The following is a 27,028-nucleotide window of genomic DNA, read 5'->3' on the forward strand; positions in this document are numbered from 1 at the left end:
AAATGGTAAATTAAAAGATATATTCGAATGTTTCTCAGCCCAGAAACAAGTTAAATGAAGTAATCAATGAGAGCTATTTAAATCTATATGATTTTAAATTCTAACCACATTATATTTACAATAGGGAAAGGATGGCTCCATTCCCTGTGTTCATTTTTATGACTGAAAGCTAAGAGCTCCAGGAATTACATGGCTTGCCTGCGCTCACACACTGGGTCTTCAGGCTAGGGGTCAGGGGACCTGGATTCTCACCTGAGCTCTGACACCTACATGTTGGGTGGCCTTGGATAAACTAATTTAGCAAAGTAATGAAAGTGAAAAATATTAAATCACTTTGTATGTTTAATATGTTCTGTTAATTTCTTTTTCCTTATATATGTCAGTTTAAAAATTTTTTATTAAAAATTATTTAACAAAATTTACTCTTTTAATACTATTTTATTTTTATTTTTAAGTTGATAATATTGCTTTTAAAATCCAAATCTGTTTAAGACTCAGATTGATCAGAAAAAAAGTTGTGAATTTCTGACACCTAACTCCTAGGATGTATATCAAGCAATGAATGATAAGTCAGTACTTACGGGTCAGAAAGTAATAACTAATTGTTGTACATGGTCTCATTCTATATTTTAAATCTTTAACCTTTTGTTAAGTTAAATACTTGAGGATGCTTGTCATAAGTTCTATTTGAAATGTATTTTACTCTACCTGTACTATCTCTATAAAAAATGATTCACAGATTTTCGGTTTTAAAAATATTATTGACATTTGTGAAATATCTCTGAACATGTTTTGAGGAATTTTTTCCCCAAACGATTGAATAACACTGCCCCTTCCCCCTATTAACTGCTGGTTAACCCAAACCCTAACCATACCTCACACTGCGTCCCCTAATATATTCTTATGGAGTATGCAGGGTCTGCCTGTGTGAGGTGGTTTCAGATGTCTATCTCCCATGAATAAGTTTTAAGAAAAGGACAAGAAACATCATTTCTTGAAAAAAAGAAATGATTTCTTCTTATGAAGCAGTGGCTTTACAAAAACATGTCTTTAAGAAAGTTCTTGAAATCCCTTCTAAGTGATCACAAAGACACAACCACAAAGCATTTTCGTTTTCTTGATTTCTGTCCTGTTGACCGTGAGCCCTCATATAGATAAAGCTGTGATGGGCTCAGCTTCCCAAGTTGATTTCCAAAGCTTGTTCTGAGTTTACATCTGAAATTTTGGGGGTGGGATGAGGTGGGGGGGCGGTGGCTGTGTATCTTGACATGTTTAGCACATGAGCATATATACGGGATGATGCTACACGATTCATTCTGAGCTCACACTGAGGTTATTTAAAGATATAGCGTATACTATCAGTCATTTTCCTAGTGCCGCCTAGATTCGCTGATTTAATTTTACAAGTTATTGACATTTGTTGTATGTCATTTGCATGTGAGACCGTATGCTATCAACGCCCTTTTTCTCTCTCAGATTTCCTGGCCTTCCACCTGTCAGCAGTGCGGCCCCCTCCTATGCACCACACTCGCCCTCTACACAGTCGTCTTATCCAAGTCCGGTGTCCACTTCATCCGTCGCCCAGCTGGGCAGTCAGCTCGGCACTATGCACATCAACAGCTATGGTAACAGTTTCATTGTCGGTGCTCACTGACTGCCTTGTCTCATGAATATTTTTAGTGAGAAAGGCTTTCTTCAGTTTCAAAATAGATGTACCTCTGGCATACCATACTGAAGCAGGTTTTTGAACATTTTCATCTAAATCATATGTATTCTGTATGGCAAGCATTATTTTTTTCCAAATCATGCTGCCATATATTTCAGGATAACTGCAGGACCCTCAGAATACCTTAGACCAATAAAAAACAGAAAATACTGACTTCACAAATAAACAGTCCAGCAGTGAAATTACTTTAAGAAGTATGAGGATAGTTTTAACGCTGTGTTTATTATGAAGCCCCCAAGTCAAAAATATAATCCTCATTGTTTCACAGAGCGTTTTAATTCTGTATTTAGATCTTGGGGAGAATTGAAGCTCACATGTCATGAGGCAGAAGAGAGAATAATAGGAGAGTAAACAGTACTGAGATTTACATCAATAAAAATGCTTTATATTTAAGGAGTCATAGAAATCACCCCTGTAATAACAACATAGTCAGCCATTTATCTTGATGAAGGATGTTTCCGTTACTTAAAATTAGTTTCTTAAAAGTGTCCATAAAAACTCCTTAGAGTATTTCTTTTTTCTAATTTCAAAATGGATAAGTGTCCAAAGCAACAGCTCAATTTCACATAATCAGAGAAAGGAACAGGTAATCTGGTTTTACAACGATTTGCAGTATGATTGGATAGAGTGTTAGTGGCCCATCCTTCTCCTTGGTTATGTCTACCTAGTTCCAAAATCCTTTTGATCAAATCTGCACAAGCTGCAGATAACTTATTGAATGTATAAATGACCTGAATGAATAATGCTTGTTATGCAAAAAAAAATTTTCTTCTGTATGATTTTCTACATTTTGTAGCAGATACAGTTCCTTAATTAATGCCATGTATCAATGTGAAGTGAATGCAACTGAATTAAAATTTATCTTACTAATTTTCTCACTATAATTATAAATGTTGCTTTTACATTTTTTAAATTCTCCACTTGTGTAAAATACCTCAAATAGCATTTGTGTCACTTTCTAAACGATGATTTCATCTTGTAGGGGAAAAAAAGAGTGATTTGTGAAGGTGCCTTCTTGCTTTATTAAGGAAAACAAGTGTCCCTGTTGTCTACTTGGTAGAAGTTAAAGAGCTGAGAAATGTGGCATTCAGGTGGGCTGGCTTTCTTTTTTTGCCCAGGTTCGGGCATGGCTCCCTCTGGCCAAGGTCCCCCTGGCCCTCCATCAGCACCGTCATTCCAGGGTCCTCCCCGACCTCTGCAGCCGTCCATTGTGCAGCCTGGATCTCACGTTCTCCCACCACCACCCACTGCACTCAATGGCCCTGGTGTCTCACCTTTGCCTCCGTCGGCACCCAGACAAGATGGGCTTCCTGGGCCTGCTCCTCTGAATGCCCAATACCAGCCCCCGGCTCTTCCAGGACAGACCCTGGGCCCTGGATATCCTCCGCAGCCAGGTAAGGCGGGCTGAGCTCAGAAGAATGCCTTTTGTGTTACCTTAATTGGAAATCAGCTTTGTTCCTATGTTACTAGACCACTATCACTTGCTATTTTTGAATAGTGTGGCAAGTGCAGCAAATGCAAAAAAAGGGGAACCGTAGATATTCACACTTAACTCCTTGCCTTATTTAAGATGAAAAATGCAACATGCTTGACTGAACAGCATAATAATGTCAGTGAGCGCAACATCTGGGATTTGGGGTTATAGTCATTTCTTTGTAAAATTTTTTCCGAGCAGCCAACTCTGGCCCCCAGATGGGAGGTGCGCCGCTCTCCTACCCAGGAGGCTTCCCTGGAGGTCCTGCACAGATGGCGGGTCCACCGCAGCCCCAGAAGAAGCTAGAGCCTGCCGTGGTCCCCAGCCCAGTAAGTGCTCTTCTTACTCCCACAGTCTCCCTCACAAAGGACCATTCTTCATTCATTGTTCTCAGACACTCTTCAGTTTGTGAGCATTTATCCTGTCCTTTATTGTCAAAGCACAATACCCATCACATAGATAAGGCTTGCTTCCTTCTGGATATGTATGGGGGTGGGGAGGGTGGGATATGGCATACCAGCGGCTCCATGAGAGAGACAGCCTGTGTAGATTTTTTGGTATCATATAAACTTGGCAGTATCTATTGATGTTTATATTCACATATATTGTCAGTATTTATTGATATTTAATGAATAATCAGTAAGAGTATATTCTATATAAAAATGCTATTTTAAATAACTAAAGGACCCTTTTCAGGATCCCCATAGGAAAGAAAGTACAAAGTATTTTACATGTTAAAAAATTGTTTTAAATAAAATTAGAGCTGTAATTTAATTCTGCACCCAAGTGGTTTTCTTTGAAGGATTACTCTTGAGTTACTGTATCAGTCAGCTTTTATTAGGTTAGTCTGCATAACAGATGATCCCCAACTTTGCTTACAACCACAAAGATTTACTTATCCCGTAGGTTACATGTGGGCTGCAGTAGGTGCAGTTTGGTTTTAAGTTCTGCTCCATGTGCCCTTTATCACTCTAGAATCCAAGGTGAAAGCACCCCTGCTGGAGACATGTATTCTCATAACAGAGGGAAAAAAGGAGGAAAACTGGCCAAAAGGTGTAATAGTTCTTAAAGCTTTCAATCAGATGTGGCACGTGTCACAACAACTCATGCCCTTGGCCAGAGCAAGTCATTTAACAGAGCCCGATGTCAGTGGGGTGAGGATGAAAACTCTTCCCTCAGGAGAAACTGCAAGTCTTATGGCATTGAGCAGGGATGTGAAGTCCTTTGGAATTAAATTGTCTACAGGAAACTTTCATTTCTGATGTGGTTCTATAAACATGAGTAGAAAAATTTAGAAAGAGAGTAAAGAGCACGAAGAGCTACCTTATTACTTAACTTTTGCATGTAACAAGCCACGACCAAACTCAGTAGTTTACAATCACTGTTTATCAATGCACATGAGTCAGTAGGTCCTCCGGGCAGTTCTGCTAATCTGGGCCAGGCTCAGCTGATTTTGACTGGGCTTGCTCTGTGCTTCTGGGGTCAGCTAGAGGCCTGGCTGGAGCCTGAATGGTCTAAGATGGTGTAAGAGTTTTCTGTAGTTGCTGTAACCAGGTACCACAAACTGGGTGGCTTAAAAAGACAGAAATTCATTTTCTTCCAGTTCTGGAGGCCACAGGTCTGAAATCAACATGTTGGCAGGGCTGTCCTCCCTCCAAAGGCTCTCTGGGAGAATCCATCCCTTATGTCTCCCAGTGTTTGGTGGCTTCGGGCATTCCTTGGCTTGTGGCCCCATCACTTCAATCTTTAACTCTGTTGTCATATCACCTCCTCCTCTTCTCTGTATCTTTTCCTTTGAGTATCCATCTCAAAACTCCATGTTCCTCTACATAATATTTCATTTGATTTCACTAAGGGCCCACTGTGATAATCTAGGATAAGCCCCTTCTCTTGCGATCCTTAATTTAATCAATTCTTTTGCCATATGAAGTGATAGTCACAGGTTTCAGGGATTAGGATACAGACATATCTTTTAGGGGTTACCATCCAGCCCACTATAAATGGTGTCATTCATGCATCTGGTAATTGGTACCCATCTGTTCGCTGGGGATGACTGAGTCCTGTCACTGAGCAGGACATCCTGGGTTTGTTCCCTTGGCAGTGCCAGAGACCCAAGAGGGAAGGTAGGAATATGTAAGGCCTTTGGGGGCCATGGCTTGGAACTGGCACATTTCCTCATCTGCGACATTCTCTTAGCCAAAGCAAGTCACAAGACCACCTCAGAGTCAAGAGGTAGAAAAATAGACCCTGCCTCTTGATGGGGTGAGCTGCAAAGTCCTTAAGAAGAGCACCGGTAGAGGGACAGGTGGAGGATTTTGGCTATTTTTGTAATCTCCCACTTATTCTGTATTTATTTGAGTATGAGCTTGAAGATTTGTGATTAAGTGTCTGATGCTATGTTAGAAATTAAATTTTAGTCACTCTTGGTGCCCTTTTGATGATCATATTACCAGCCATTACTTTTCTAGTTTAATATTTATTATTTGATTATTCCAGTCAGAGAAGCCTCATGTATTTACATTTTACATGATTTACGTTTTATCTTCTTGTTTCTCTGCTTATGCATAACATCTGCAGACTGTTTGCCTCATGCCACTTAGTTCTCTGAAGTTTTTAGCTCCTGGTTCATTGTTAATCTCTCCAGTCCTGTTTCTATTACAATTATTGGCAATTTTTCTATCCATCTGTAGAGCTTTCCATTTCCCTGGCCTCTCACTTATTGGTCTTCTTTTCTTCCAATGTGCTTTTCATCTACCCACTTCAGTTACCCAGGGTCCTACCATAGGTCCTGTCATTAGCAATCACTGTGCACCTTCCAAGTCTCAGGTGAAAGCATCCACTCCTCCAACCATCCTGCCTCCTGTCTTTTCAGCTCATTCTCTTTAGGACTCAAAACGCCAATAATAACCCACCCCTCAGGATTTACCACCTACCCCCCTTTCTTGACTCATATCACCTTATCTTCTCACTCCTCTCATGCTGCTTAGATTAGTGATCCATGATTATAAATCTGTCCCTTGCATCTTCTACCCTCAACTCCTTTGCCCCCTCCCTCCACTGAATTCACCTAAAAAATTCCCATGTGTTGTTAAACCAGCTCTCCACCTATTCCATCACAGATGCTGAAGGCAACTTAGATGCCCACTGTACTTTCTGGTCTTGTTTTCAATTCATAACCGTTAAACTAAAGTGAGCCTTTAGTTGTGTGTTTATGAAACCTGGCTGCACAAAAGAATAACTGGGCTGGAGCATTTAAAATGACTGATGCTTTGCTCCCAGCCTCCCAAATTCTGATTTAATTGGCCTGGGCACTGGGATTTTTCACAGTTCCTCTGTTAACTCTAATGTATAGCAAGTTCAGAGACTATCACCCAACTCAACTGACCCTCCCATTTTCCTGGATGACTATCATTTCTTCTCTCTTGAAAACCCTAACACTACCTTCCCCTATTCTGACTCTTTAATGATAACCTTGCTTCTTATTCCACCGAGAAAATAGAAGCAATCCAAAGAGAACCTCTGCATGCTCCATGGAAGGAGACTGCATCTGTGCCCATTTCTTCCCCTTCCTCCTGTTACTGGGGTTAAGCTTGTCCGTACTCCTAACCATGCCATCATCTCCACTTATGCCCTAGATCACATCCCTTATGGCCTGTCAAGAACAGTCCTCCAGAAAACATCCCCTGTATCAGTCAGAGTTCTCAAAAAAAAAAAAAAACCCAAAAACAGAACCAGTAAGTTATGTGTCCATGTATGGAAAGAAATTTATTTTAAAGAATTGGTTTACTCAGTTTTTGGAGACTGGCAAGTCCAGAATCTACTGGGCTGACCAGCATGCTGGAGGCATGGGGAAGAGCTGATGCTGCAGCTCCAGTCTGAAGGCATCTGGAGGCAGAATTCCCTCTTCCTCTGGGAACTCAGTATTTTAAGACCTTCAACAGATTGGATGAGGCCCACCCACATTATGGAGGGTTCTCTGCTTCACTCAAAGTCTACAATTAAATGTTAATCACATTTTTTTTCAAAATTGAAATATAGCTGATTTACAAAGTTGTGTTAGTTTCTGATTACAGCATAGTGATTCAGTTGTACATATATATATATATATATTCTTTTTCATTATAGGCTATTACAAGGTATTGAATAGAGTTCCCTGTGCTATACAGTAGGACCTTGTTGTTTATTCTGTACATAGTAGTTTGTATCTGCTGATCCCAAACTTTCAATTTATCCCTTTCCCTCCTTTTCCCCTTTGGTAACTGTAAGTTTGTTTTCTATGTCTGTGAGTCTGTTTCTGTTTCATAAATAGGTTCATCTGTGTCATTTTTTTTAGATTCCACATATAAATGATATCATACGCTGTTTGTCTTTCTCTGTCTGACTTACTTCACTTAGTATGATGATGTCTATCTAGGTCCATCCACGTTGCTTCACATGGCATATTTCATTCTTTTTTATAGCTGAATAGTATTCCATTGTATATATGCCACATCTTCTTTATCCATTCATCTGTTGATGGACATTTAGGTTGCTTCCATGTCTTGGCTGTCGTAAATAGTGCTACTGTGAACATTGGGGTGAATATATCTTTTTGAATTAGAATTTTCTCTGGATATATGCCTAGGGTGGGATTGCTGGGTTATATGGTAAGTCTATTTTTAGTTTTTTAAGGAATCACCATACTGTTCTCCATAGTGGTCACACCAAATTACATTCCTACCAACAGTGTAGCAGATTTTCCTCTTCTCCACACCCTCTCCAGCAAAATGTTAATCATTTTAAAAACCACCTTCAAAGCAAGATCTAGAGTGGCATTTGAAACTGGGTACCATGGTCTAGCCAAGTTGACACATAAAATTAACCATCACATCCCTTCTCTCCTGTGTTATCTTTACTTATTTGAAGATGAACTTCATTTTTTCCCTGTCTAGATCATTATTATCAGAATATAAACATTCTGTACCACCTCTCATTGTTAATAAAAGAAGCCTCCTTTGTCCCTTCCCGGTATCTAACCAGTTTCCTCCTCATTTTGTGTCTCTCTTCTACAGCAAGAAACCTCCAGAAGACTTGCCTTTACCCACTGTCTTCGGTTCATTTCCTCCTATTCCCTCCTGAACCTGCTCCAGTTTAGATCTCAGCCCCACCCATACTGTGCTTGTCCAGGTCTCTGGTGACCTCCCACTTCCAAATCTAATGGTAAATTCTCAGATCTCTTCTGTCCTGTCCTGTCAGCAAGAGATATGACACATCTGTTCATTCCATCCTCCTTGAAACACCTTTTCAGTGGGATTACAGTGTCCCCAACACATACACAGTGTGCACTCATATTTTTTGTTAAATGAATATTAAGAACCAAAGCAGTTAGCAGTGTATCATGTCATTCATCCAAGGCCCTTAAAATACACATGTACAAATCAGTCCAATGTTATTTTATCTTAAAAGTAATAGCAACACCACTCACTCATTTACAGCTCTTTTTACTTCACTGGTGATCTTTCTTGTCTCCTTAGTTGGTTTCACCTTATCTCTCTGACCTCCTAGTGTTAAAAGTGTCCCAAAGTCTTTGGACCCATTCATTTAGAGTACTCTAAATGAATCCATTCTCGTGGCTTTAAATAGGAATGCAGATTTTTCTGGTCCAGACCTTGTCCCTGAAGTCCAGATTCCAGCCCCAATTATTCTGGTTCATCTGGTCAAAAAACTGGGAGTCATCCTTGATCCTCTCTTTCTTGCACATCTCACGTTTAGTCCTTTGGCTAATTCTACTGCTTCTGCCTTTGGTGCTCATCCTGGTCCAAGCCTCTACCATATATCCACCTGTATTATCATAAGAGCCTCTTAATTGGTCTTTCTGCTCTTCCAGTCTGTGATCCATTCAGATGCTAAGTCAGATCATGTCCTGGCTCATAACACCCCCACAATAATCCTAGTTAAAAGCCACAGTTCTTACCATGGCTTGCGAGACCCTACGTTATTTGCCAACCCTGACATCTCCCACCCCTGCCACACACATGCACACACACACACACACACACACACCCCCTTCTGACCTGGTCTCTTACCACTGTTCTCCATCACTTTGCTTCAGTCACACCAGCTCCTTGTTACTCCTCAGACACACCAAGCATACTTCTGCCTCTAGGCCTTTGCACTTGCTGTTCCCTCTGCCTGGATTCTCTTCCCCTACATACAACAGGACATGGCTCACTCCTGCATTTCCTTCACGTCCTTATTGCTCGTCCTCAATCCCCCTGTGCCCCGTGTCCACATCACTTCATAACCACAGGACTTACTACCTGACAAAGGAGCTATCTTACTTGTACGTGTGTTTATGGCCTGTCTTCCATCCTAGAACAGATGGAAGCTCGAGGGGATCCAGGATTTGGTTTTGTTCAGTATTGTGTCCCTAAAACAGAGAACAAGGAATACCACATCATATGCACTCACATATTTGTTGAATGAATGTTAACCGCAAAAGCAGTAAGCAAGTAAATGATGTGATTTATTCAAGCCCCTTAAAATACACACATACAAATCAGTCCAATATCATATTTATCTTAAAAGTAATAAAATAGCAATGCCATATGGAGCCTGTTTATGTTCCTATTACCAAAGTAGGATGCTTTTGCTAACTAAATTAATTCTTCCTTCTGGAAAGAAAGATGTAAAATCATGTGTACTGAACTCCTGTTGCATGCCCGACCTGAGCTGAGTGCTCACTGCAGCCTTTTTGGATGGTGGTCTTATCCACATTTTGAAAGTGCGGAACCTGGCATCACATCAGATCTCTTCCTCATTCTCTGCATCTGCAGGGAGATTATTCAGAGGTGAAGCTCTTCCTACTCCCCTTTCTCTCACCGCACCACCACACCAGTGTTCAAATAACTCTACTTTAAGCAGCCCGCCTTAGCTGTGCACACGCAACTTACTATCTTGTTTCTCCCTTTTCCTTCTTGTTCACTTATCTCAAGACAATCAGTTTGTTTTTTTCTCTTCCCTGATTCTATTTTATGAAACCGGAATACTTGATTCATAGCAGATAAGTGTGAAAGTAATTTTAGTGGTACATTTTCTGAAGGAAAAAGAAATCTATATGATTTGAAGTAGCTTTGGCATTAGCAAGAGTCACTGTCATCAAATAGAAACCCTTTAAGAACTGAGGCACAGGCAAAATCTCTGTTGATATTTCTGTGTGTTATTTTATCTCTAAGCTGTTTTACGAGAACATGTATTCGAGGTTTTAAAAAAAGTCTATTTTTAGAAATTACTAGAACTGTGAGATTTCTTACTCTCTTTGTAGTATTCTAGCCAAGATGTTGATTAATTTGGAAATGTAATTACCACCAAGGACATTGTTTCTTGGGAGGTAGTGCTTTGTAAGTTGCAAATGGCTACTTTAAAATAAATTTTCTGGAAATAGAGTGTATTTGAAGACTGAATGCTAACTATGTTAAATATATAGATTATTATGACTTTTACGTTGCTGTTACATTGAACACTTCATTGATTGAAATGATGACAATAAATATTGATAATATGAAAACTACTCCAGTTTTGAATGAACCAGATTAACCTTGTGGTTGAAATATAGAATGTAACTACAGTGTTTTGATTTTTTTGTTTGCTTCTTGTCTTTGGCCATGGTAACTTTTTAGTCTAGTTTTTATCTTATAGTACTTGTGTTTGGAGCATGCTCTACATCCTTAATTTATAAGAATTCAAATCCTGTGAAATTAGAAACACAGAAATGTGTAGATTTAAAAGCAGGCTAAATCTGTAAAACCGGTGATACCAGTGCCAGCTGGGGCCTGGATTGGATGAGATGGGAGGGGAAGTGGAGCAGGTAACATTTCAAAGTTTGGAGAAAGACAGTTTTCATATTATTCATAGTTTCTTTTTTAAAAAAATTGAAATATACACCCCTCCCCCAATTTCTTTATCCAGTCATCTGTTGATGGACATTTAGTTTGCTTCCATGTCTTGGCTATTTTAAATAGTGTTGTCATGAATGCTGGGGTGCATGTGTCTTTTTGAATTAAGAGTTTTCTCCAGATATATGCCCAGGAGTGGGATTGCTGGATCATATTGTTAACTCTATTTTTAATTTTTTAAATCTCCATACTGTTTTCCATAGTGGCTGCACCAAATTGCATTCTTACCAACAGTGTAGGAAGATTCTCTTTTCTTCATATCCTTGCCAGCATTTATTGTTCATGGACTTTTTAATGATGGCCATTCTGACTGATGTGAGATGGTACCTCGTTGTAATTTTGATTTGCACTTCTCTGATAATTAACAATATTGAGTATCTTCTCATGTGCCTGTTGGCCATCTGTATGTCTTTGCTGGAGAAATGTCTAAGTCTTCTGCCCATTTTTGGGTTGGGTTGTTTGTTTTTTGTTATTGAGTTGTATGAACTGTTCGTATATTCTGGAAATTAAGCCCTTGTCAGTTGCATCATTTGCAAATGTTTTCTCCCATTCCATAGGTGGTTATCTTTTCATTTTGTTTATGGTTTCTTTTGCTGTGCAAAAGCTTAAAAGTTTGATTAAGTCTCATTTGTTTATTTTTGCTTTTATTTCTATTGCCATGAGAGACTGACATAGGGTAACATTGCTACAGGCTATGATTTATGTCAGAGAATGTTTTACCTATGTTCTCTTCTAGGAGTTTTATGGTGTCATGTATTACATTTAGGTCTTTAAACCATTTTGGGTTTATTTTTGTGTGTGGTATGAGGGAGTGTTCTAACCTCAATGATTTGCTGGAGGCTCTCCAGCTTTCCCAACACCACTTGCTGAAGAAACTGTCTTGTCTCCATTGTATAGTCTTGCCTCCTTTTGTCAAAGATTAATTGACCTTAGGTGTATGGGTTTATTTCTGGGCTCTCTGTTTTGTTCCATTGATCCATAATGTCTATTTTTGTGCCAGTACCACACTGTTTTGATTATAGTAGTTTTGTAGTATTGTTTTAAGTCTTGGAGGGTTATGCCTCCAACTCTGTCCTTTTTCCTCAGGATTGCTTTGGTAATTCTGGGTCTTTTGTGGTTCTATATACATTTTAGGATTATTTGTTCTAGTTCTGTGAAAAATGCCCTGGGTAATTGATAGGGATTGCATTAAATCTGTAGATTGCTTTGGGTTGTATGGCCATTTAAACAATATTCTTCCAATCCAAGAGCACAGGATATCTTTCCAGTTCTTCGAATCATTTTCAGTTTCCTTTATCAATGTTTTAAAGTTCTTAGCGTATAGGTCTTTCACCTCCTTGGTCAGGTTTATCACTAGGTTTTTTTTTTTTTGGACATGATTTTAAACAAGATTTCTGTTTTACTTTCTCTTTATGAGTTGTCAGAGTAAAGAAATGCAGCAGATTCCTGTGTATTCATCTTGTATCCTGCTACCTTGTTGAATTCATTTATTCTAATAGTTTTTGCGTGGAGTGTTTAGGGTTTTCTATGTAGAGTATCATGTCTTCGGCATATAATGACAATTTTACCTCTTCCCACCCAATTTGGATCTCTTTTATTTTTTGTTCTTTTCTGACTGCTGTGGCTAGGATTTCCAATACTGTGTTGAATAGAGGTGGTGAGAGAGGGCATCCTTGTCTTGTTCTAGAACTAGCAGGAAGACATTTAGCTTTTTACCAATGAGTATTATATTGGCTGTGGGTTTGTCATAAATGACTTTTACTATGTTGAGATATGTTCCTTCTATACCCACTTTGGTGAGAGTTTTTAATCATGAATGGATGTTGAATTTTATCAAGTGATTTTTCTGTATCTATTGAAATGATCATGTTGTTGTGTCTTTTCTTTTGTTGATGTAGTATATCACATTGATTGATTTGCATATGTTGAACCATCCTTGCAACTGTGGAATGAATCCAACTTGATCATGGTATATAATTCTTTTTATGTATTGTTGGATTTGGTTTGCTAATGTTTTGTTGAGAATTTTTGCATCTGTATTCATTAAAGATATTGGCCTATAATTTTCTTTTTCCTTTTTGTTATGTCTTTGGTTTTGGTTTCAGAGTGATGGTGGCTTCACAGAATGACTTTGGGAGTGTTCTTGTCTATTCAGTGTTTTGGAATAGTTTGAGAAGGATAGGTATCAGTGTTTTGTGTGTGTGGTAGAATTCCACAGTGAAGCCATCCAGTACTGGACTTTTGTTTGCAGGGAGTTTTTTTAAATTACAGTTTCCATTTCACATCTAGTGATCGATCTCTTCAAATTATCTATTGCTTCTTGACTCAGTTTTGGCAGGCTTTATGTTTGTGGAATCTTGTCCATTTCTTCTAGGTTGTCTAATTTGTTGGCATATAACTGTTCACAGTAATCTCTTAGAGGTTATTATTATTATTTTTTGTATTTCTTTGGTGTTAGTTGTAATTTCTTCTCTTTGATTTCTTATTTTCTTTATTTGGGTGCTCTCTGTTCTTCCTGGTGAGTCTGGCCAGAGGTTTGTCAATTTTGTTTATCCTTTCAAAAAACCACTTCATGGTTTTTTTTTTTTCCATCTATTTTTTTAATTTCTATTTTATTTATTTCCTTAATGATATTTATTCTTTCCTTCCTTCTGCTGACTTTGGGTTTTGTTTGTTCTTCTTCTAATTCTCTTGGTATGTTAGATTGTTTAGTATTTTTCTTGTTTTTTGAGAAAGACCTGTAATGGAATGAGCTTCCCTCTTAGAATTGCTTTTGCTACATCCCATAAATTTTGTAAGGTTGTGTTTTCATTGTCATTTGTCTTAAGGTGTTTTCTGATTTCCTCTTTGATTTCATTGTTTACCTGTTGGCTTTTTAGTAGCATATTGCTTAGTCTTCATGTAATCATTTTTTCCTCTCATTTTTCTTTTTGTAGTAGATTTCTATTTTCATATTATTGTGCTCCAAAAAGATGCTTAAAATAATTTCTGTCCTCTTAAATTTGTTAAGGCTTGTTTTATGTCCTAGTATGTTGTCTATCCTAGAGGATGTTCCATGTGTACTTGAATGTGTATTCTGATTTTTTGGATGTAGTGTCCTGTAGATATCAATTAAGTCCAACTGTTCTATTGTGTCGTTTAGGATCTCTATTGCCTTAGTGATTTTCTGCCTGGAAGATCTGTCCATTGATGTCAGTGCGATAATAAAGTCTCCTACTATTATTGTATTCTCATCGATGTATTCCTTTTTTGTCTGTTAGTATTTGTTTTGTGTATTTAGGTGCTCCTATACTGAGTGTATATATGTTAACTGGTATAGTATCCTCTTCTTGTGTTGATCCCTATATCATTATATAGTATCTTTCTTTGTTTTTCTTTATGGGCTTTGTTTTAAAATCTGTCTTGTCTGAAATGAGTATTGCTACCCCTGTTTTCTTATTGTTTCCATTTGATTGAAATATCTTTTTCTCTCCCCTCACTTTCAATCTGTATGTATCTTTTGCCCTAAAGAGGGTCTCTTGTAGGCATCCTATTATAGATTCTTGTTTGTTTATTTAATCTGCCACTCTATCTTTTGATTGGAACATTTAGTCCATTGACATTTAAAGTAATTATTGTAAGTAAGTAAGTATTAAAGTAAGTGTATATTTATTTCCATTTTAAACCTTATTTTCCAATTGGTTTTGTAGTTGTTCTTTGTTCCTTTTTTCTTTTTGTTTTTGCTTTTGTGGTTTGATGGGATTTTTTTGTTTTGTTTTCTAGGGTTTTTTTTTGTATTATGCTTGAGTTCCTTTCCTTTCCTTTTTTTTTTTTTTTTTTAGTTTAAGTACAGTCAGTTACAGTGTGTCGATCTCTGGTGTACAACACAATGTCCCAGTCATGCATACACATACATACATTCATTTTCATATTCTTTTTCATTAAAGGTTATTACAGGATATTGAACATAGTTCCCTGTGCTACACAGAAAAAACTTTTTTCTTTTCCTTTTGGTTTTTGTAATCTATTGTATATTTTTGATTTGTGGTTATCATGTTTTTCAAGTATGTTAACCCATAACCTTATCTACTTCCTTTAGACTGATATCCATATAAGTTCAAACACATTCTAAAAGATCTACATTTTTTACTCCTTTCCCCCACATTTTGTGATTTTGATATCTTATTTTACATCTTCATATTTATTCTTCTGCTGTTCATTTTATTTAAAATTGCTTTTACTGAAAAATTTTGATTGTTTTTAAAATTTCTATACCGGCAGTTGAGCTAATTTCGGTTAGTTTCTCTTTACAGTTTCTAGTTCTTTGTTACAGTATTCTGCATTTCTAGTGATAATTTTTCTTAATTCCTTTAACATTTTTATTACCTCCTTTTTGAATGCTAGGTCTGGTAGACTGGAGAGGTGTGCTTTATTGTTTGTTCTTTCAGGGGATTTTTCTTGTTCCTTTAATTGTGAGTAGTTCCTCTTTTTCATTTTACTTAAATTTCTCTGACTATGAATTTAGGAGAAACGCCTATTTACTGTGGTCTTAAAGGGCTGTTTTTATGTGGGAGCATCCCTGTGTAGACTGTGTGAGTCCAGTATTTTTGGTGCAAGGGCTGTTTTTGGTATGGATGCCTGCCACGTCTTTCCTCAGAGTGTGCTGGTTGTTGTCCCCTCGATAGGGGGTGTGTTTGGTGTTATGGTGACCAGAACCTTCAATGGTGGTTGTATGGGGCCACCTCTTTGCTTTGTGGCTATCAGGGCAGGGTCTGCTCCCTAGTTGTTGGAGTGGAAGCCCCCAGATCTGGTTCTGAGCTGCAGAGTAAGGGTGGCAGGACTGGAGCACTCCCACTGGAAAAGGAGCTACTGCATACTCTTCCCCAGAAGCTTTCTGCCAGGGATGTACAACTCTGTGATGCTGCCTGCCGCCTGGTGTGCTCGCCCACAGAGGCTGCTGCTGCTGGTACCGCCACCCTGACTAGCCCTCACTGTGAGAGTGCTGATAATCAGCTGGGATGTCAGCCCCATGTCTGATGTGTGCATGCTTCCAAAGCCCGCTGCCACCAGAGCTGCACCCCTCCTTGAGCATGCTGACAGTGGGGCCCCTATGGCAGACCTGCGCTCCATCCTCATGTGCCAACAATGGCAGCCTAGAGCACACTCCAGCCCCCTCGGGCTATCTCTGTGCAGCCAAACCAAATCCCCTCCCTGGGCCTGTCTGCTGAAGTCAGAGTTTCAGTGCCCAGCCACTTTGCATACCAGCAGGTGTGTGTTTTGGGCTGGGAAGTGTGGGACATGGCAGCTGTCACAGTCAGTCCCTCTCTACCCTGCCCACCAGCAAACCAGTACCTGCACACTCCTCCCGAATGAAGTACAGGCCTCTCCAACTCCCTGACTGTCCCAGCAGACCTCCCAGCAGGTGCAGGAGGTCCCCAGGGCGAGGGAACCTTTCCTCTTTCACAGCTCCTTCCCAGGGGCACACCGTGTGTCCTGATTCCTCCTCCTTTTTATTTTTTCCTTTCATACTACGCGGTTATGTGGGGATCTTTCTTGGTTGTATAAGAGATCTGCCAGCTCACAGTTGCTATTCTGTGAAAATTGTTACACATGTAGGTGTATTTTTGATGTATTTGTGGGAGGAGGTGAGCTCTGTGTCCTTCTACTCCTCCATCTTTCTCTCCTGTCGTGTTAATAGTTGTGTTAGGACTGTAAAAACTGCATATGCTCCAGTGCTGCATATTCCAGTGTGGGCACTCATCTCATTTCTCCCTTTTCCCCTCTTCTTTTTATCTCTTCTTTTTTTTTTTTTTGTCCCATCATCTGTTGTCTCTTTTATGAAGAAGGAAGTCAGGGCAGGGAGAAGATAGAGAGGAAGAGGAAGATCCTCTTATTACTAGAATTTCTTCTTGGCTCCACACAACTAGATTTTGCTCATTATTTTCATCCCTAGATAGTTACAACAGAAGGACAATATTTTAGCTCTATATTCTTCATTAATAACTATTTTAGTAGAAAAATATGTTTCCAAACTAAAGGACAAAACTTAGGGGCTTTTGTTTCTTCTGATTTTTATACAATAGGCAAAAACTGCAAACTTGATATTGTGTGTTTCTTATGTCTCAAGGAGCAGGGATGTGGTGGGTGAAACTTGAAAGGCAAACTGAAGATCAAGAGGGATTTGAGGGGAAAAGTTAAGGCTTCTTTTCGTAATCATTTCTTCTGAATTTAATTATTTTTAGACTTTTAGTGTTTGAACTGTAAAAAAAAAAAGTATTTTCTTTGAAAAAGTTATTTTCAATTTCTTTCCCTACAAGAATCTTTTTCTAAAAAATTCTTACCTATGATCGCAAGAAACAAATTGAATAAAAATCAAGTTCTCTGAAAGATCAAGGTCAAGCTCAGGTTATTACAGAATAGAGCTTGGAAGCTACTCATCTAAAATTGTGAAAGTGAACGAAAGTGGAACTGAAGACATGATAGGTTCTCAATGAGAATTTGATCTGAAATGAATCGAAAGGATTTAGAAAATGCCTTTTTGTGTATGTATGACTATTGAGAGGGGAATGTTGGGGAGTCTTAACTTATTTTAACTTGCTCTTGATATCTTATTTATCAGATCCAGGTGATCGAGAATGACAGAGCCACCAGAGGGGGACAAGTTTATGCCACCAACACCAGAGGCCAGATCCCTCCCCTCGTCACTACAGATTGTGTGATACAAGACCAAGGTATTTCTTTTCAGTTATGTTTTTGATAGAGGTCTTAGTATTTCTCACTATTTTTTTAAGCAAAAATACTGACAATCTTCAGTAATGCTGTCTCTGGTGGGCAGCCCTGTATAACTGGTAACAGAAACTAATTTGCTATCAATCAGTCAAGCATGGAGAAGGTACTGTCAACTGAGCTCTGTTCTCTGCCTGTAGAGGTCTAGAGTTTCTGGTGAGATACAGCACAATATAGCAGTTTAAGAAAATTTAAATTTTAATGTATGGGTTAAAATTTGTTTGTGCCCCACTTTGGTTTACTTTATTTAGTACAGCGGACACCTGGCAGGGCGGCATGAGCAGAGCAGTAGGGGATTGCATACTTGAGTCAGCAGACCTGGTTCTAGCCCCAGTGATGTTTTCCAGCAGGTCCTTTAACATTTGGGGTTCTGTGTTCCCACTTTTGAACTGGATGAGGAAAGGTTGAGCTTTGTCTCTACTGACTCTGTCCCACATCTGCTATCAGTTTTATACATCTGTCAAGCCTTGTTTGATCTTTCTGAGAATATATTATTCTGTTGTTGATGGCAAGTTAAAATACAGCCTGATGAAATGTGATGTCTCAGATTCTGAGTATTCCATTTTAATGGGTCGTAACTCAGTTCTAGAAATATGACATTGGTATACAAACGAATGTATCATCATCTCACAGCTGTCAAGCCAGCCAGTTTCCAGCTGGGGCTCCCTTCTCTTCAGTCCATCCACTGTGCTGCCTTCAGCACTGTCCTTAGAGAGCAGGTAGCACAGTGAGGCAAAAAGAGCTCTGATTGGGAGCCTTGCACATCTGCACCCACATCCAGGCTCCCCTCCTACTGTCCTGAGCTTTGCTCATCCCACCTCCCTGAACCCCAGTGTCACCCTCTGTGAGATGTCAGGATTAAGACCTCCCCTGCAGGGCCAGTGTGAAGAATAGAGGTGACTCTGTGTGTGTGTGTGTGTGTGTGTGTGTGTGTGTATGCACACGTGTAAATACGCTTATATGTATGTAGGGTGCTAGACCTGTACAAGTGATATAAACTACAGATGATGTTACTGTTACAGATATTAATATTAAAACATAATTCATCACTTCATTTCCTATTCTAAAAATGATTTCTTCCTGACTACTTACAGAATCCATTCAAATTTGTTAAATGAATTCACATTTGTAAAGCACTTAGATTGGACTAAATGAAATTGCTGATTTTTTGCTATTATTGTTGACCTACAGAAGTGGAAGATTCATTTCAACCCAAGTTAGTGTTACATTAGTGTTTAAAATATTTATTTATTTTATATTTTAAATAAATATAAAATAGTATTTTATGTGGATTAATTCACTTAATCCCCCTGCATAACTTTATGAAATAGGCATTGATATTATCCTCATTTTACAGAATGTGAAACTGAGGCACAAAATGCCTAGGTAACTTACCCAAGATACGTAGCTGGTGGAAAGTAAAGCTAGAATTTGAACCCTGGTATTCTGACACTAGAACCCATGTTCTTAACTTCTCATTTACTGCTCTGTTCAGAAATGAAAGACATGGTTCTATTCTTAAATGAGTGTACAGTCTGGCAGGGAGAAAGGTAACCAAATGTTAATCCAGTGTGATAAATGTTATAATGGAAGGATAAATGGCATATGGCCATGGGAACTTAAGTGTGAGGTAACTAACCAGACAACCCAGCCGGTCCTGCTAGAGTGGGGACAACTAAGCGGAGTCTTAAGTGAGGAGGTATAAACCAGAGCAAAGGTGGAGAGAATGGGAGAGGAGAAGGTTGCCAAGTGGCAGAGACGGGCATGCTAAGGTTTGGTGGCAAGAGAGAGTGTATGTGTTAAGGAGAGTGCGGGTTTTTTTTGTTTTTGTCTTCTTTTTGAGCATACGGTGATTTTTTAAATTGAGGTTAAATACACATAAAATAAAATTTGCCATATTAATATAATTTTAAGTGTACAACTCAGTGACATTGATTACATTCACAGTGTTGTGCAACCATCATGATTATCCATTTCTAGAACTTTTTCATCATCCTACACTGACACTCATTAAACAGTAGCTCCCCCTTCCTCCACTCTCCCAGCCCCTGGTGTCTCCTGTTCTCCTTTCTATCTCTATGAATTTGCCTCCTCTAGGTGTCTCATATAGGCAGATTCATACAAAGTTTGTCCTTTTGTGTCTGGTTTGTTTGACCTAGCATGATATTTTCAAAGTTCATCCATGTAGCATGTATCAGAATTTCGTTCCTTTGTAGGGCTGAATGATACTCACTTTTATGTGTATACCACATTTTGTTTAGCCACTCATCTTTTGAAGGACATTTCATTGTTTCCACCTTCTGGCTGCAACAAATACTCATAGTTGTGACATTGGTGTGCAAGTGTCTGAGCCCATGCTTCCCGTAGTTTTGGGTGTATACCCAGGAGCAGAACTGCTGGATCATACGGTGCACGTATGGTAAGAATACGAGGCAGGAGCAGGGAGAGAAGGGAGGAGCAGGTGGTGGCGGGGTCCAGATTGTCGTCATCTCTCCGTAGCCCGCAGCCCGGCCCTTGACAACACGAGAGAGCTGCCTGGCACAGAGGGCACCCCTTTGCTGTGAAGCCCCTTCGTCTGACTGGCTTATTTGCTAATTCTTACTAGTTGACTTTGTAGGATATAATCCGGATCTGAGACACATACAGGAATTCACAAATAGAAATAAAATGTAGAGCCAGAAGGAACCTCAGACTTTGTTTGCTTTGCTCTCTCAATTTTCAGATGTGAGGGCACTAAGGCCCAGGGAGGCTAAGTAACTTGCCCAGGACCACACAGCCGGTTAGTGGCAGAGCCAATAAGGAGAAGCACCTACTTTAAGAACATTGCTCCTTTGCCTTTGGCTGCAGGGTCTAATTTAAGACTCATCTTGTCCCTTGGGTCCGTGCTTCTGCCCATCCTACAAGGCTCTGTTTAAGTACTGCATCCTTTGTTGAGTCACCTCTGACCCATGTGGCAGACTCATTGCCTCCCTTGGGCCACTTCTTAATCGATTTGCTCTTGTGAGCCTTGCCAGCCGTGTTGAATTACCTGTTTCTTTATCATTCTCTCCTACCTTGAAGCTTCACTCTCTTCTGCCTCTAGGCCCCTAGCATGGGGCTTACCGTCATAAATGTTTATTGAATGAATAATTTATTGAATGCTTTTTAGTCAGATTATCCCATAAGGTTCTTTATTAAGCATCTCAGAGTTTTAAATCTTAAATCACCGAGGCTGCTGAATTGTCTACTATAACCATTCCTTTCATGCCCTACTTTTGCATACCTGCTTATAAAAACAGATTCTCCATTGCTTCTTTAAAACTTCATGTATTGTGTGCTTTATGTTCTTGAAACAAGTTTGTTTAGTCACCTTCATGAGCTTATTCATATGCCTACTTAACTATAAAAAAATACCTTTTTAAAGATAACAGATACTTAATTTCAATATATTGGCAGTACTGACTAGTGAAAATTGAGTATGATGAAAAATTAAAATACACTTTAAAATATTCAAAAATTCTTATTTCCCAGTATGTGTAACATTGCATGACGACAATAACAAGGTAGATTTTGTCTAAGTTATGTGAAATATACAATAATAGGGGTTCAAGCATGTTTACATTTATTACCTAATATTTCTTTTTCTTCTATTCTTGCTGCCAAAACCCTTGTCATACCCTGTGTTAAGTATTCATGTGGATGCAGAGCAGTGGCCCGTCTACCTGTCTCTGGTCTTTTTTTCCTTCTCCCAGAAGCTGTCTAGTACATTTTTTAAAATATATTTTTATTGAAGTATAGTCACTTTACAATGTTGTGTCAATTTCTGGTGTACAGCACAATACTTTAGTCATATAGGAACATACATATATTCATTTTCATATTCTTTTTAGCCATAAGTTACACAAGATACTGAATATAGTTCCCTGTGCTATACAGTAGAAACTTGTTGTTTATCTATTTTATATATAGTAGTATCTGTAAATCTTGAACTCCCAGTTTATCCCTTCCCACCCCCTCCACCTCCTTGGCAACCATAAGTTTGTTTTCTATGTCTGTGAGTCTGTTTCTGTTTTGTAAATAAGTTTGTCTTTTTTTGAAGATTCAACATATAGGTGATATCATATGCTATTTCGTTCATTACATTTTGAATAGATTAATTTTCTTCAAGTATTTATTTGATCATACTGCTCTAAAAATGTCGCGTTATTGCCCATGGGGAAAAAGGATTGGTCTTAACTCCTCATCCAGAATTCAAGGCCTTCATGACCCAGAGCAGCTTACCTGGGATGTAGTAGAGAAGTCTGATAGATTCTAATACCACTTTTGCCATTTACTAACCCTTTGACTTTGGTAAGTCACTTAACCTCCCAGTGTCTCAGTTTCCTCCTCTATAAAATGGGTCATGAGGGTATCAACCTCATAGACGATTGTGAGACTAAAATGAATTTACATATAACAGTTTGAGAATGATGCCTAACCCATGGGCAATTACAGTTATTATTTTTGTTGTTAGTACCATGTTTCTCCCTTTTCTCAGACCCTCTGCAGCAGAGCCCTAAAGGCTCTGGATTTAGCCTACAGTCATGTTAACTTGTCATACAGAATATTCTGTTTTGTTTCTATTTGAATTAGTTGCCATTATATAAAAATCAGAATGGTCTATGTAAAAATCCAGATTTCTAGGTGGTTCTAAAAAATGTAAAATCTAGCAATAATAGATTGAAGATGAAAGGAAACTCAGCTTTCTTAGGTCCAGCCTTCCCCTCATTCAGGGCCCCTTTGTGGTAAAACATGGCCAGGGAAAGGCTCACAGCCATGCTGCAAGGTCTGTATCAGTTCAGGACCATAGACTTCCCAGCACATTGCACTTCCCAAGTCCTTTCACTTTTATAGTCTCTTTAGTAACTGTTTCACAGTCCCTTCTGAAACCTGTAACCTCCCATCCTTTTTTTTAGCTGCTCTTACTTCTTCCTTTCTGAGAAAATTGCACAATCAGGAGAGAACTTCCACAGATTCTCGCCATCACATCGTCCCTGTTGAAATGTGTCCTGGGACCATAAATGTGCTCTAGCGGAAAGCCAGCCTCTCCGGCTGTGCGCTATGCGAGCATATTGCTACCATAAGTCTCCCGTCTTTCCTCTCATAGCATCAATATTTTTATTTTTACACAGTTTATTCCTATCTTTTAAAAAACTTTCTCCTGTTTTAAAAAATTAAAGTGTTTTCTTGATCCACTTCCTTTACCAGCTTTCCCATCTACAACAAAACTTGAAGGGATTTTTTGCCAATTCCCCTATTGCTTTTCTCTCTTAAACTCACTCGGGAAGCTTCCTACCCTACCCCACCATCTCACTCGCCCCGCCCCAAGTTCCACCACAATTCTCTTCTGCGTCACCGGCACCCTCCACATTGGACCCAGTGGGTCTCGCTGATCTGGTAGCATCACTTGGCATAGATGATTGCGTCTTTTCCTTGATGAGCTTTCTTCACTTCACCTCCAGCACACCAGACTCCCTCGTTTTTTTCCTTCTCTGTCCTTTAGCTGATTTCTCCTTTTCCTTTGGCCTCTGTCCTTTTCCAGGGCTCTGTCCTCAGAATGATTCCCTGGGTGGTTTTAATCTAGTTTCATGGCCATCTATATGCTAAGAACTCCCAAACGTGCATCTCCAGCTCAGCTTTCAGCCCAGTGCCAAGACTCATCTATCTAATTGTTTACTCAGCATCATTTTTTGATTGCTCACTAGATTCCCCAAATGGCCATGTTCGAAGCCAGATTCCTGATCTCCACCCATGCACTCATTAAAACCTCTTCTCTTCCTTCAGCCTTTCTCTTTTCAGTTGCTGGCAGCTTCATGCTTCTGATTCCTCAGTCCAGAAACTTTGGAGTCATCCCTGACCCTGTCTTTCTCTTGTATCTCCCACATTCACACCTCATGCATCATGCCCATCGACAAGTAAGTCACTGTGCCTTCCAGAGATGTCTGGGGTCTGGCCACTTGGTCAGCACCTGCTCTGCTGTCAGGCTGGTCCCTGCCATCACCACTTCTCACCTGGTTACTACACAGCCTCCAAACTGGTTCTTCTCCCCATTACAGTCCATCCTCAAACCATAGGTAGAATCAGCCTGGTCACAACACTTTTCTGCTCAGAGCTTGGCATGTGTCCTCATTTCACTCGGAGTGAAAGCCAGAGGGTTTAACATGGTCTCAGGCGTCTGCCTGATCTGGCCTCTGTTACTTCCCTCGACTCCTTACCAGCTGCTGTTCCCCATTCCAGCCACACAGCCCTGGGCATTCCTCAGCCAGGCCGGGCACACCCTGCCCCCAGGTGCCTGCTGGGCAGTCCCTTGCCACCTTGGAATCTTTGCTCAAATGTTGTCTTTTGAATAAGACCAACTCTGTAACTATTTAAAATTGCAGTCTGCCTCCCACTCTGGTACCCCTTAACCAGAGGCACTTTTTTAGTAGCATTTATCATCTTCTAAGGCCCTATATAATTTACTCATTTATTAGGCTGAATATTTATTGTTTGTGTCCCTCTGCAAAAACATAAGCTCTACAAGGAAGCACCCAGGACAGTGTCTGAAACTTAGTAGACACTCAATAAATATTTGATAATTACGTTCTTTTGTCAAAATGTATTACAGTTTCAAAATTTATTTTAGGTAAGTTATTCTAGTGATTTAAAAATACTCTCCATGCCATGGATATTATTTTAATACTCACATATGCCATGAAAAAAATTTGTTCAGGAAATGTAATGTATTTTAAAAATAGATTAGGGTGTTTAAAAAATTGTATTTCTGTATTCATTTCTAAATTGAATTTCAAGTTTCAGGAAAAAAAAGACATGGTCAAGTGGGTTTGTATTAGACAAAGTGTACCTTGCTGATTTGAGATGGTAAATGGATGCTCACCTTTCCCATAGCAGATGTGCTGATAGAAGAGGGTGAAGAAGAAATTGTATTCTTATGTTTTAGGCCTTTGCTTTATTTCTTCCACTGAATCTAAACACCTTTTGAGTTGGATGAGTGGCTATATCAATACCCTGCTTATGGAAAATAATAATAATAAACTTAAAATTCTACTTTTGCTGTAGAATTTAGAGTGTTTTATTTTACAAGAAACTATAGTGTCCCTGGAAAACAGACTGTAGAATTACACAATACTACTTTTTTTTTAAGAAATCATAAAGTTTTACAAATAAGGCAATTCATTATCTAGAAGTACCTTTATAAATATTTAAATACTATAGGGCAGCTTTTCTTCTAAGCAGATCTTAAGCGTGCACTTTGAATGTTTCAGGCAATGCTAGTCCTCGATACATCCGCTGCACAACATACTGTTTCCCGTGCACGTCAGATATGGCCAAGCAAGCTCAGATCCCATTAGCTGCAGTCATCAAACCCTTTGCCACGATTCCTTCAAATGAGGTAAGAGTGATAAAAATAGCAATTCAGTAATTTATCAGTTCCCAAGTTCTCCTTTCATCATTATTTTCCCGTACATGATTCAAAAAAAAAAAAAGAAAGCAAAAATCTGACAAACTGTGTCCTTTGTCATCCTGTATTCCAAACACTGATGGCCTGGGTCACTTTTTGGCCTACTGTAACAAGCACACACACAGGAAATATGGGCTGCCACACAGTGACAAATACCAAGACCTCTCGTGAGGCCCTTATACCCTAGTTCAGGGCCCCAATATCTAGGTGTTCTGGTAAAGGAAGATAATAGAGCCTTAAGGTCCTTGGTCTTACTGCAGCTGCTTTAGTAATCACTGGGCCAACATGCTCATAAACTCCTACTTAAAGTCAGCGTGATTAGAAAGCTAAGGTAAATAAATCTGTCTGTTTCAAATGGGAAAGATGTACCCAATTTACAGTTAAGTGGGGAAAAAGACAAGAAATGGTGTATATTGAAAATTTCTGATACTACGATGCTGTCAGTGGACACTGTGATCAAGATGTCCACTCGACGCAGCTGCCATTCCTCCTTTTGACGTCCCTGAGTGGAGGGTACCCACATGCACACGGAGACAGACAGAAGGTACTGTAGCAGAGCCCGTCGGATAGGAGGTGAAGAAAAGCCTTACTTCTGGCTGGAGCTTTGACTGTAGCCATCTTGCTGTGGTCCTGTAAGCTTGCTAAAAGCTAACATCTCAGATTCTCTTCCCCACTTAAACCTCAGCTTGGGTCCAGTGATCCTTTGAGGTCCCTGATCTACTGCACACCTAGTAGCACATGAGCAAGAGGCAGAGCATCTGTAAGAGAGAAGAGATTTGTACCCTTCCTTGGGCTGGCCATGCCAGCTGGATTGAAGGGTAAAGTGGTGGAGGAAGGGGAGGGAGGCCTGCTTTATGTTCCCCGAGGGAGGAAAGAAAGAGCAGGGACGGACGTGGTGTCCACGTGCAAAGTGGCTTTCATCTCCTTTGAGAAGTACACTCACTCTTCTTATGTGTGTGGCAGAATCCTGTCCTCTCTTCTTTTGGGGAGTCCAGGAAGCTGGTTAGAGCTGGGCAGAGAAGACTGGGCTGTTCTTAGAAGCCAGTCTTACATGCAGTATGGTCTCATATTTGTGAACCAAGAAGTGAATTCAGTATTTACTTATTTTAGGCATGATGTTTTCTATGATGGTCCCAGAAATTTAATATAATGCTCATAAATTTCTCTTTAAAATCTCCATGCTTCATAAAATAGACCAGTATGTAATGACAAAGAGATCTATACAATATATGATATACATGTGTTAAATAATAACTAGTTATTTTAACTGGCTATTTCTCAATACTTTATTATGAAAATTTTCAAACATACAGAAAAATCTGAAAGAATATTCCATATACCTGCTGCCTAGATTCTGCCATTAACATTTAACTATACTTGTTTTATCACACACTGATCCATCTGTCCATCAAGCCATCTTTTTTTTTAATGCATTTCAATGTAAATTGCAAATATCAGTACACTGTTACCTAAACAGTCCAGCAAGCATAGCATTAGCCAGAGTTCAATATTTGATTACAGATTGTTTTTCCTTTTGAGGTGAAAATCATTTATAATAAAATGCACATGTCATAATTAAACATTTTACTGAATGTTGGCAAGTGCATACACCTGTGTAATCCAAACCTCTATCAAGATATGAACTGTAC

The 27,028-nt window shown here is 39.2% G+C and overlaps 1 protein-coding gene across 3 annotated transcripts in view; it reads left to right on the top strand.

Moving 5' to 3' along the window:
• Positions 1–27,028, top strand: part of SEC24D (SEC24 homolog D, COPII coat complex component) — a 99,554-nt gene that overhangs the window by 15,059 nt on the left and 57,467 nt on the right. For all 3 annotated transcript variants that reach the window (XM_072938317.1, XM_072938316.1, XM_006213918.4), the window contains exons 4-8: positions 1,477–1,625; positions 2,845–3,120; positions 3,402–3,529; positions 17,733–17,844; positions 25,183–25,310. In XM_072938317.1, the coding sequence (XP_072794418.1) occupies positions 1,477–1,625; positions 2,845–3,120; positions 3,402–3,529; positions 17,733–17,844; positions 25,183–25,310 (793 nt within the window). The remainder of the gene's footprint in view (positions 1–1,476; positions 1,626–2,844; positions 3,121–3,401; positions 3,530–17,732; positions 17,845–25,182; positions 25,311–27,028) is intronic.

The sequence above is a fragment of the Vicugna pacos genome, chromosome 2 (genome assembly GCF_048564905.1).
Source record: "Vicugna pacos chromosome 2, VicPac4, whole genome shotgun sequence".
NCBI lineage: Eukaryota > Metazoa > Chordata > Mammalia > Artiodactyla > Camelidae > Vicugna > Vicugna pacos.